This window comes from Mauremys mutica, chromosome 2 (genome assembly GCF_020497125.1).
Source record: "Mauremys mutica isolate MM-2020 ecotype Southern chromosome 2, ASM2049712v1, whole genome shotgun sequence".
NCBI classification, from domain to species: Eukaryota; Metazoa; Chordata; order Testudines; family Geoemydidae; genus Mauremys; species Mauremys mutica.
In genome coordinates this window covers 3,358,665-3,370,804 of record NC_059073.1, presented here as the reverse complement: position 1 = coordinate 3,370,804, position 12,140 = coordinate 3,358,665, and the positions used below count along the sequence as shown (strand labels likewise).

Here is a 12,140-nt window from a genome sequence, read left to right as displayed (position 1 = left end):
GACTGCACCTCACAGCCAGACAGGAGTGGTCGGACACGGGACACCCAGGTAGTCACCAGCCGAAGGAGGCTAGGGCCCCCCAGGGGCTCGGGTCCCCTCCCCTCCTGAGAGCCACCCCTGGGAAAGGGATTGGGGAGTTCTGGCCCTTCCATAACTGGGCCCCTCATCGGGAGAGTTCCAGCTCCAGGGACTGGGGGGTGAATTGCCACTGGGCTGCTGGGCCTGAAAGCAATGCAGTGACCCTCCCCCACGCCGGCACTTTGCTGGCCCCCCACCCCAGTCAGAGCCGCCCACTGTCAGTTGTTCACACCACCCATCCTGCAGCAGTGAGTTCCACAGGCTAACTAGGCACTGCCTATTAAAAGTGAGGGACCTGCCCTGCCCTGGGCTCACCCCTGCTGCCCTGCCCTCCACAGGGAGGCCCCACCCCCTGGCCCTGGCCCCGGGGGGGCACCCTTACCTTGATGAGGTGCTTGTTGACCCATTTGGTGAAGGTTTTCTTCTGGACCCGATCTCGCTCATCTGCAACAGAGGAGACCACGGGGGTTAGTGCGTGGGGGGGGCACAGGGGGCTTATGGAGTCCGGAGTGGAAGAGCCGGGGCAGCCCCTCCCCCCCCAGCCAGCAGGGCCAGAGCTCAGAAGAGGGATGAGCAAGACCCCGCAGGCTCCCAGAGCTCAGCACAGGCAGGAAGGGGCCTGACTCATCGGTGCCAATGGGAAGGAAATGGTTGCAGTGACTCATGGGCCACGCCCGCTGTGCCCTATGCCCAGCCCCGGGCACGAGGAGCCAATGGGAGCTCCCACTCCCACTTGGGTCACAGCAGCCGGGTCAGCCCTCCAAGCGCAGCGACCCAGGGGCCCGCTCCAGAGCCCCCCAGCACTCACCCCACGGCAGGAGCCCCACACATTCTAGGGGCCCAGGGCAGAGCCGAGAGCCCCTCCCAAGGGCGCCAGCAACAGGCCTCAGCAGGGACCCAACGGCAGCAAGGGGAAGGCGAGCCGAGGGGCGCAGGCACCGGACGGGGGGGGTCTCAGTCACTGCCAGGAGAGCCATGGGGAGTCGGGCGCTGGGACACCGCAGGGAGCAGCTGTCTGCACGCTCAGCGAGCCAGGGCCTCCCGGAGAACAGCCCAGGCGCCCCGCCCTGCCGGCCTGCAGACACTGGGGTGGGCCCCACAGCAGACTTGGGGGCTGGGACCCGTTTCCAGCAGGACGGGCCGTGCTGCTCCGGTGCACCGCAGGGCTGGGAACGCCAGGCCATGGGCAGGCAGTGCCAGGCAATGCCCAGGTGCCCTCCGCTCCCTGCCTCAGTCAGGGGGCCCATCTCTCACCCCACAGACACCCTCATCTCTGAGGGCTGCAGGAGCAAGGCCCAGCCCCACGGCAGGCAGGGAGCAGAGGGGCCACTCCAACCCCCCCCCAGTGTTTCTGGAGCTGGGGCTCCAGCCCCACCGTCCCTCGTGCTGAACCCCTCCAGAGCCCTGAGGGAACCCCGACCCCTCCCCAAGGGGCAGCTCAGCCCCATCCCCCCCAGCACATGGCCCTGGAGGCGACAGGCTCCGCCCAGCTCTGCACTGGCCTCTGGGGGGCTCAGGGCTAGGACGCCTGGGTTCCAATCCCAGCCCCACACCAGCCGCCTGGGCCCGTGAGGGGCGGGGGAGCGCTGACCTGCCCGGGACAGGGAGGAGTCTCCCCTAGGCCCCTGCGTGACACCCCCAGCGAGCAGGTTACAGCCCAGCGGGGCCAGGCGCGCTGTGGGTCCTGAGAGGGGGAGAGGAGGCTGGGAACGCCCCCCAACAGCAGTTAGCCCAGGATAACGTCCCCCCTTGTCCCAGGTGTAAATGGCCACACTCCCCTCCCCAGAACCCACCCCCTCCTCCAAGCCTGAATCGCCCGCCCTCAGCCCCAAGAGGCTCGCTGCCCCGCGGGGTCCTGTGGGTTTCACGTGTCCTGTCGTGTCTGGCCAGGAGAGCGTGGAGATCTGTCTGTGCAGCTCCCAGCCGCCCAGGGCCAGACGGGCGCCCAGCGGGGGGGGCCTCCGGGGGCAGGGCCGACTTCCCCCGTGGGACCCCAGGGGCGGGGGCTGCACCGAGGGGCAGCCAGGGGCAGGGCGGCTCCCAGCAGACAAGGGGCGGCAGGAGGGGGAACCCAGATGCGAGGAGGAGGGGGAGGGACAGGGACAGCCCTGGGGCTCAGCTCCAGCTGGGCACCACCCCCAAGACAGGAGCACGGTGGCAATCGAGCCCCTGGGACGCTTCTCCTAGCCCCCCCCCTCCCCCCACCTCATTCCAGCGGGGGCACGGCTGCTCCCCACGCAGCCTGGGCGGGGCAGGAAGTGCCACTCCCGCAGGCAGGCAGCGTTCCCAGCGCCCGCCAGCCACTGACTGGGGCACTACACCCACCGGGGGGGGGGGCCATGGCGGGGCTCGGGGATGGGGCTGGGAGCAGGAGGCAGAGCTGGCAGGAGCCCCCACCCCTCCCCTCCCCCCAACCAGGGCAGAGGCCTGGGCCCCCATAGCTATGGCTGGACAGCCAGGGCCCCTGGGGGGGCGCTCAGAGCGACCTGGGGGCTGCAGTTGCCAGGGGGGTCACCCCCCAGCATGGAATGCCCCATGGGTGGGCACGTACCCCTGGCGGTGTGCAGGGCAGAGCTCACAGCAACCAGGGTGCCAGGGCACAGGACTCCCCCCACCCACAGAGCACAGGGACTGGCACCACAAGGAGGGTCACAGCCCCCCACAAACACGCCACGCACAGAGCAGCCCCCCAGCCAGCATGGTCTCCACACAGCCGCTCGACGGCTGCCCCCCACCCCCATGCACAGCCCGAGGACAGAGCCCCCAACTCCCCAGCACAAGCAATCCCCCACACCCCCAGGTACAGCCCCCTATCCCCCAGGTACATCACACCCCCCATGCCCCCCAGGCACAGCCCCCCAAGTCCCCCACCCCCCAGGTACACCACATCCCCCGATCCTGCAGGCACAGCCCCCCATTTCCTCACCCCCAGGTACATCACATTCCCCCATCCCGCAGGCACAGCCCCCCAAGTCCCCCACCCCCCAGGTACACCACATCCCCCGATCCTGCAGGCACAGCCCCCCATTTCCTCACCCCCAGGTACATCACATTCCCCCATGCCCCCCAGGCACAGCCCCCCAAGTCCCCCACCCCCCAGGTACACCACATCCCCCGATCCTGCAGGCACAGCCCCCCAAGTCCCCCACCCCCCAGGTACATCACACCCCATGTCCCCCAGGCACAGCCCCCCAAGTCCCCCACCCCCAGGTACATCACATTCCCCCATCCCGCAGGCACAGCCCCCCAAGTCCCCCACCCCCCAGGTACATCACACCCCATGTCCCCCAGGCACAGCTCCCCAAGTCCCCCACCCGCAGGTACATCACATTCCCCCATCCCGCAGGCACAGCCCCCCAAGTCCCCCACCCCCCAGGTACATCACACCCCATGTCCCCCAGGCACAGCTCCCCAAGTCCCCCACCCCCTAGGTACACCACATCCCCCCATCCCGCAGGCACAGCCCCCCAAGTCCCCCCACCCCCCAGGTACATCACACCCCATGTCCCCCAGGCACAGCTCCCCAAGTCCCCCACCCCCTAGGTACACCACATCCCCCCATCCCGCAGGCACAGCCCCCCAAGTCCCCCACCCCCCAGGTACATCACACCCCATGTCCCCCAGGCACAGCCCCCCAAGTCCCCCACCCCCCAGGTACATCACATCCCCCCATCCCGCAGGCACAGCCCCCCATTTCCCCACCCCCCCAGCGTTCAGCCCCCTCTGCAGAAAGCCCAGGATGGGGGGCAGGCTGGGCAGTGGCTTGGTACCTTTCTTGCCCTCGGTGGCCCTCAGCACGGCCAGGTAGAGGTTCTCCTCGGGGCCCTCCAGCTCCGGGCTCTGCAGCCGCTGCCTGGACATGGTCCCTGGCACTCTCCCGCGATCCCCGCCCTGCCCTGCCCTGCCCGCGGGCGGCACCCGCAGCCCAGCCACAGCAGCCTGGCCAGGGACCGGAGAGCAGCGCCGAGCAGCTCTCCCCACCCCGGCTCCAGCTCCTCTGCCCCCGGGAACCAGGCCTGCCCCTCGCTACCCAGACTCCTCCCCCCGAGAGCGGCTGGCCTGGGGGGGGGCGGGGGCTGGGGCTGGGGCTCCCCGCCCAGAGCCGGGGCACATCCCTGCCTGCCAGAGCCAGGAAACCTCCAAGCCCACAGCCACCAGCCTCCTGCTTGTAACCCTTTCCTGGCCACAGCCAGCCTGCCCGGGGAGCCCCACGCCCGGGGAGCCCCACACCCAGGGAGCCCCACACCCGGGGGCTGCCCTGCCGCAGCCCAGGGAGGGCGCGGGTCAGAGGGCTGCACCTGGGAGCAGGTGGGCCAGGCTGGACTATCCCCCAGGAGAGGATCGGGGCCCCTGACGGGACAGCTGAGAGCTGCCCCAGGCCCAGGGATCTCCCGCTGTCATGGCCCAGCAGCCACCCCCCCCAGTGCCCCACAGCCCTTGGGTGGTGGGCACAGGAGAATACACCTCCCCGCCCTGTGCCCCTCCCCCTCAGCTCCAGCCCACCTCAGCCAGGACTGGGGGGACAAGGGTCAGAGAGACCCCATGAGCCCCACGGTGCCCCCGTGGCAGGGCCAGCAGCAGAGAGCTCTGGAGTCGGCCGGAGGGGGGGGGAAGAGGGCCAGCGCCCCTCCCCCAGCCATGTGCCCGGCGCGGGGGAGGGGCTGCAGAGGGTAACCCCAACCGCCGCGCCCCAGGGTGCAGGAAGCTGGCTCCTGGGTGCAGCATGGACCTTACACGTGCCCCCAGGGCGCCGGGGGGGGGGGGGGTGCAGCACATGGCTGCACTGTGACTCATGCAGCCTGAGGGACACGCCCTGCTCCCAGCAGGGAGCTCTCCCAGCCCCACGGGCACAGGCAGCTGGCTGAGCTCAGCCTAGGGTCCGCCTGGGGGCACGAGCCATGTCCCACACGCCCCCGGCCCCCCAGCGCAGCCAACTGCCCAGAACAGCCCCCCCGCCCCCCGCCCCCGGCTGGGCTGAGTGCACCGGGGACGGCCAGGTCTCCAGCACGCTGGCCCAGCCCAGGCTGCCCGGGGCACAGAGGCAGAGCCAGCCCCCAGCTCGGCGGGCAGCCCCCCGCGGGGGCCAGGCCAGGGGTGACAGGGCCTCCCCACCCAGTTTGCTCTCTGGCCGTGACCCACTCGGAAATCACAGCCGCCTGGCCCTGCCGCTGCCAGAGCACTGCCCCAGCTCCAGGCTAGGGCCGGGGGGCGAACCCCCCCACAGCCCTTGGCGGGGCCATGCATGGGGCCGGGGCTGCCCTGGGCCAAGCAGGGAGCAGAGCCGGCTCCCAGCAGCCCGGGCGAGGCGGCGACGGGGCCAAGGGCAGGGAACGGTGGAGGTGCTGGCTCCAGCCGCCCCCCCTCGCTTCCCAGCCCGGGCTCGCCCCAGCCGCCGCCCCCTCCGTTTCCAAGGAGCAGAGCTGGGCCGGGGCCAGGGCCAGCGCGGGGAGGAATGTGCCCTACAACGGTTTCTAAACCACAAGTATTTTCCAGCCACTGACACATATGGAGCAATGAGCTGCCAGGGCCCGGCTGACGCCAACGCACGTCACATAGCTGGGCCCTCACTCACATTCTTCCCAGCAGGGGGCGCTGGGGGGCCGGGCACGGGCTGGGGGGGGGGTCCCAGCAGGGGGTGCTGGGGGGGGCAGGGCAGGGCACTGGCTGGGGGGGTTCCCAGCAGGGGGCGCTGGGGGCAGGGCACTGGCTGGGGGAGTTCCCAGCAGGGGGCACTGTGGGGGCAGGGCACTGGCTGCGGGGGTTCCCAACAGGGGGCACTGGGGGGGTGGGGCAGGGTGCTGGCTGGGGGGAGCTCCCAGCAGGGGGCACTGGGGGGCAGGGCAGTGCACTGGGGGGGGTTCCCAGCAGGGGGCGCTGGGGGGCAGGGCAGGGCGCGGGCTGGGGGGGGTTCCCAGCAGGGGGTGCTGGGGGGGGCAGGGCAGGGCACTGGCTGGGGGGGTTCCCAGCAGGGGATGCTGGGGGGACAGGGCAGGGCACTGGCTGCGGGGGTTCCCAACAGGGGGCACTGGGGGGGTGGGGCAGGGTGCTGGCTGTGGGGGGCTCCCAGCAGGGGATGGGGGGCTCCCAGCAGGGGGCGCTGTGGGGGTGGGGCACGCTGCTAGCTGGGGGGGGTTCTCAGCCGCCCACCCGCTAGCCTGGGGCCAGGAGCCTAAGTGGGTTACAAAGTCTAAGACCAGGAGGGATCAGCTGATCACTGTCAGAGCCCCCCTCCTCCCGACTCCAGCACACACACACACACCTCACCCCCTACACCCCTCACCCCCGACTCCAGCACACACGCACCCCTCACCCCCCACACCCCTCACCCCTCACCCCTGACTCCAACACACACACACACACACACACACACACACAGCGAGCCCCCAGGCTGGATTCACAGACTCCAGCTGGCCGAATCACAATCTCGGCGCACGCACCCCACACCCCACCACACCCCTCACCCCCGACTCCAGCACACACGCACCCCCCACACCCCCGACTCCAGCACACACACACCCCTCACCCCACCACACCCCTCACCCCCGACTCCAGCACACACGCACCCCCCACACCCCCGACTCCAGCACACACACACCCCTCACCCCCCACACCCCTCACCCCCGACTCCAGCACACACACACACACACACACACCCCCGCGGAACCCCCAGGCTGGATTCACAGACTCCAGCTGGCCGAATCACAATCTCGGCTCTGGCCCATTCGAGTCTCCCAGCCCCCACGCTGCCCGTGACCCTCTGCAGCCTCCACTGGCACATCAGACAGCCGGTCTCAGTGTCAGGTCCTGCCCGTCGCCTCTCCCGCGCTGGCGCCCCTGCCCACAAGGCCAACCCCCGTCGCCCACGTCTCACACCTTCCAACAAGCCCCTTCGGGTTCTCCCGGCTGCCCCTCATGCCAGGAAAGCGCCCACCAGACACATCCACAAAACACCCTCGCTGTCCCCCTTGGACCTCAGACACCTCTGTGTGCCAGGCCGGGCGCAGCTCGACCCAGACGGGGGAGCTGGGGTGCTCAGCCCGTGTCTGTACAGCGCCTGGCACAGAGGGTCCTGCCACGAGGAGGTCTCTGCCCCATGGCAGGAGCTGGCCAGGTCCCTGCAAACCCTGGACAGGGCCGCGAGGCGGGAGCGGGAAGACACGGGGTACCCCCTGCTGGATCCCACGGGAATCACACAGCAAGGCCCAGCTCTGCGCCCAGAGCCTGGGGAGAACTCGCCCTGCAGCTGGCAAGCTGCCCCGGCCCCCGGCCCCGAGGGCAGAGTCCAGGCTGAGAACCACCCAGAGCCGGGCACCGACATAGGGCTGGGGTCTGAGCCTACTGCTTCCATGTCTACCCAGCGCCTGCCCCGGCAGCCACCCCCCTGCAGCCCAGTCACAGGCCCCCAAAGCCCTGCTACAGCCGGACACCCCTTGCTCCAGTCACAGAGCCCTGCAGACTAGTCACCCCCTGCTACAGCCAGAGAGACCTGCAGACCAGTCACCCTTGCTACACCCAGACAGTCCCTGCTACAGCCAGAGAGACCTGCAGACCAGTCACCCTTCCTACACGCAGACAGTCCCTGCTACAGCTAGACACCCCTTGCTACAGCCACAGAGGTCTGCAGACCTGTCACCCCACTACAGCCAGACACCCCTTGTTACAGCTGCAGAGCCCTTAAGACCAGTCACCCCCCCCGCTACAGCCAGGGGGCCCTGCAGACCAGACACCCCATGCTACAGCCAACCAGCCCCTGCTACAGCCTGAGAGACCCACAAACCAATCACTCCCCTGTGTCCAGACACCCCCTGCTACAGCCAGAGAGAACTACAGACCAGTCACCCCCACTACAGCAAGAACCCCCCGCTACAGCTGGACACCTCTTGCTACAGCCACAGAGGCCTGCAGACCAGTCAGTCCCCGGTACAGCCGGAGAGCCCTGCAGACCAGACACCTCCATGACAGCCAGACAGCCCTCCCAGTGTGCTACAGGCAGTGCCAACCCCACCCCATTACACCAGCAACACCCCTGCACTCCATAGCTCCTGTTCCATATGCCCACTACCACCCCTTCCCCCCCAGCCCACACTGCAGCCTGACCTGTGCCCTGGCACGGAGGGGCTGCTGGCAGGGAGTCTGTGCATGTGGGGTGGCCGCAGGCTGGGAGGGGGCAGGCACTGGCCCACTGGCCTTTGCGGCTGGGCAGAGGCAGTGTCAAAGAGACAGCAAGGGGCTCAGGGCAGGACACCCCCTGCTCGTGGGGCTGGGACATCCCCTCTGCTCCACCTGCCCCTCCCCACTCCACGCAGGGGGCCACCAGTGGTGGCGGGCAGCTGTGCCGGGATGGCAGATCCTTCCCATCAGCCTCGGGCACAGAAACTTCCTCCAGGCCTTGGGTACTGACCCCACCCCAGCTTCCTGGGCTGAGACCCCCTCGCCCGCTGTGGGGGCAGGGCCCCAGGGGTTGGGGGCACTGCGGGTGTCACCCCCCCATGCTCCCCCTGCTGGGGGCAAGGGCACCACGTGGCAGGCTCTGCAGGGCCCTCCCCCCGCAGGCTGCCAGGGCCTCCCGTGCAGGAGAACCAGCCAGTCTAGTGCCAGCAAAGAGTGGCAGGGCCACGCACCGCAAGGACCACCGGGGGGGCAAGGAGGGGATCTGCGGCCACGGGGGGGGGACGTGGGCCGCTGGGGGGCTAGGGCGGGGATCTGAGGCCACAGGAAGGGGGCAGGGGCTGCCGGGGGGGCAAGGGCAGGGATCTGAGGCCATGGGGGGGGGGCAGGGGCGGGGATCTGAGGCCGCGGGGGGGCAGGGGCTGCTGGGGAGGCAAGGGCAGGGATCTGAGGCTGCGGGGGGGGGGGGCAGGGGCCGCTGGGGGCAAGGCCGGGGCTCTGAGGCCGCGGGGGGGCAGGGGCTGCCAGGGGGCAAGGGCAGGGATCTGAGGCTGCAGGCAGGGGCCGCAACGCTGGGGCTCTGAGGCTGCGGGGGGGGGGGGGGCAGAGGCCGTCTGTGAGGCCGGCTGCAGCTTGCGACACCCCCGGGCCGGGAGATGCAGGGGGGCCAGGCGTGCCGGGGCGCTCCCAGAGCGCTAGTACTGGACGGCAGGTCTCTCACCTCCCGCAGGCCCCTTTGCCCCCACCCTGCTCAGAGCCGCATTCCCGCGCCCCGCCCCGCAGCAGCCTTTGGGAACGGGGGGCTGCACCCGGGCCGTCGCCGGGGGGCTCCAGGGCAGGAAGGGCTCGCCCATTCCCGCCTGGCCGGAGGGCAGAGGCCCGGGGGCCTCGCGGGAGCAGGCCCAGCCCAGAGGCCGGGGAAGGGGGGGTTAGAGCCGGAGCATAACTTTGGCTTCCCAGAGCGGTGCAGCTCGAGGCCCAGCAGCGTCCCGTCACGCCAGCCGCCACGGCTGCTCAACGGCCGCCTCAGGGGGGCCCCCGAGGCTCACCGCCACGGGAGGCATTTCGACCCCCCCAGCTGGACACACCTGCCTGCTGCTCCCCTCCCTCGCCTGGGGCCCCGGGCCAGGGTCACGCGGGGTGAGGCCCAGGAAGGAGCTGGGGTGTTCCCAGGCGGACACGGCTAATGGCTCTGCAGGCAGCCCCGGGCGGCACCGCTGCCCAGCACCGCAGGCGCCCGAGGCAGCAGGAGAACCGGGGTCACCCGCCAGGCGCTGGGCCGATTCGGGGCAGTGCTCTGGGGCTGGCAGCTTTGTTAGCGGGGCCGGAGACCCACAAGCCTGTCTCAGCTCCGGGGAGCCCCCTGAACCTGCCAGCAGACAAGGGGCCCGGGCCCCCGAGGAGCCCCCCCCAGAGGACTGAGGCACCGTCCCCAGGCTGGGGGGGCTTCCCCAGCCGGGCTCCATGGGGGGACGGGCCAGCAAGGTGCGCGGGGGGGGGGGATCAGCCTGCACCTGTCCCTGCGGGGGGAGGGGCTGTCCCGCCTCCCAGGGCACCTGGCGGGGGAGGGGGAGGGGCTGTCCCGCCTCCCAGGGCACCTGGCGGGGGAGGGGGAGGGGCTGTCCCGCCTCCCAGGACACCTGGCAGGGGAGGGGGAGGGGCTGTCCCGCCTCCCAGGGCACCTGGCGGGGGAGGGGGAGGGGCTGTCCCGCCTCCCAGGGCACCTGGCGGGGGAGGGGCTGCACGTTGCTCAGTTGCTTGGCTCAAGGGTCACTGTTACCCCGGCGGGGGGAGGCGGGGCTAGGGCAAGCCCCGCCCCCAAACCATTAACCCTTCGCTGCCCTGAGTCCACTGAGCTCAGAAACAAACACACCCGGGAACAGACCAGTCCAGTGGCAGGAGCGATGGCCTGGGGGTGCCCCAGCGCCCCAACACTGCACCCCGTCCCTCACTGCCCCAACACTGCACCCCCTCTCTCACTAGCCCAACACTGCACTCAATCACTGCACCCCGTCCCTCACTGTCCCAACACTGCACCCAATCACTGCATCACCCCCCCACTGCCCCAACACTGCACCCAAACACTGCACCCCGTCCCTCACTGCCCCAACACGGCACCCCATCCCTGCCCCCTGTCCTTCACTGTCCGAACACTGCCCCCCCTCCCTCACCGCCCCAGCACTGCACCCCCCACTGCACATCACTGCCCCCTCCCTCACTGCACCCCCCACTGCACATCACTGCCCCCCCTCCCTCACCGCCCCAGCACTGCTCCCCCCACTGCACATCACTGCCCCCCTCCCTCACTGCCCCATCACTGCTCCCAGCCCTGCGCCCCCGGACCGCGCGGCCGGACCCACCGACGCAGCAGAGCCGCCGGCTCAGGTAGCTCCTCCGCTCCGGCTCGGAGCGGCCGCTCAGCAGCCACTCGGAGCCCCGCAGCACCGCCCGCTTGTAGGCGAAGTAGGCGGCCACGGAGGACGCGGGGTCCGGACTGCCGGCCATGCCGCTGCGCTGCGCTCCTCAGCCCGCCCGCCCGCCGAGACAGGAGCCGCCCAGCCCCGCGCCCGCCCCCTGCCCGGCCCGGCCCGGCCCCCAGCGGCCGGGGAGCCGCCAGCGCGGAGCCAGCCCCGCCGGGAGCCCCCCAACCTCCCCCAGCCTGGACCGACCCCCCCGGAGCCCCCCAACCTTCCGCCAACAATTCCCAGCCCAGGACCGACCCCCCAACCTCCCCCAGCCCAGGACTGACCCCTGCAGGAGCCCCCCAGCCCCGGAACGAGCCACCTGGGAGCCCCCCAACATCCCCCAGCCCGGGACTGACCCCCCAAGGAGCCCCCAGCGCGGGACTGAGCTCCCGGGAGCCCCCCCAGCCCACTCTCGAGGGGGAACCTAGCCTAGGACCAGCCCCCCTAGCCCAGGTCTAAGCCCCCCAAGCAGCCCCCCAACCCGCACAGCCCAGGACCAAGCCCCCCAGGACCCCCCATCCCCCCCAGCTCTGGACTGAACTCCCCAGCCTGGGGCCAACCCCCCCTAGCCTGGGCCTGAGCCCCCCCCAGCAGCCCTCCCCACAGCCCAGGCTTGAGCCCCCACCCCCAGGGTCCCCCCTAGCTCAGGACCCCCCCCCCCGCATCCCCCCAGCCCAGGACCAAGCCGCCCTAGCCAAGGCCTGAGCCCCCTCAGCAGCCCCCCCAGCCTGGGACCAAGCCCCCCCTCATAGCCCACTGGGGGGGAGCAATATTCCAGCCACCCCAGCATCTGGTGCACAGTCCCCCCCCCCCAGGGAAGTGCCCAGGGCAGCCCCCATGGGCCCAGTCTCCCAACGCGACTGATTCCCCCCCCCCCCCCCGTCCCGATTTCCTAGCCTGGATCCAGCTGGCAGGCCGGGAGGCTGAGGCCCGTCAGGGACGGGGGAGCCCAGGGTGGCAGAGCCGTGGCCCCGGTGTGAGGCCAGGGCCCAGGAGCAGCTCTCCCAGGAGCCCAGCGCAGAGGGGAGCCCTCGGCACGCTCCCTGTTGGCTCCCTTTCCCGTTACCTCATCGGAGGAGAGCCCATGGCTCCGAAGAGAGGGCCAGAGCTGCCCGGGACTCCCCTGTGCCACCGCTCACAGGACAGCTGGTGACAACAGCCCCCTGGCTGCCAGCCACAGCACGGCCAGCTCCCGGTGCTCTGCGAACC

General features: G+C 70.9%; 1 protein-coding gene across 16 annotated transcripts in view; it reads right to left on the bottom strand.

Moving 5' to 3' along the window:
- The window catches only part of PLEC (plectin), a 123,657-nt gene that overhangs the window by 67,983 nt on the left and 43,534 nt on the right, over positions 1 to 12,140 (bottom strand). For 12 of the 16 annotated variants that reach the window (XM_045004895.1, XM_045004896.1, XM_045004900.1 and 9 more), the window contains exon 2: positions 461 to 522. In XM_045004895.1, the coding sequence (XP_044860830.1) occupies positions 461 to 522 (62 nt within the window). Of the gene's footprint in view, positions 1 to 460; positions 523 to 3,848; positions 3,950 to 10,826; positions 10,972 to 12,140 lie in introns of those variants that run through there. The other 4 variants (XM_045004897.1, XM_045004898.1, XM_045004901.1 and 1 more) reach the window with 2 other exon arrangements.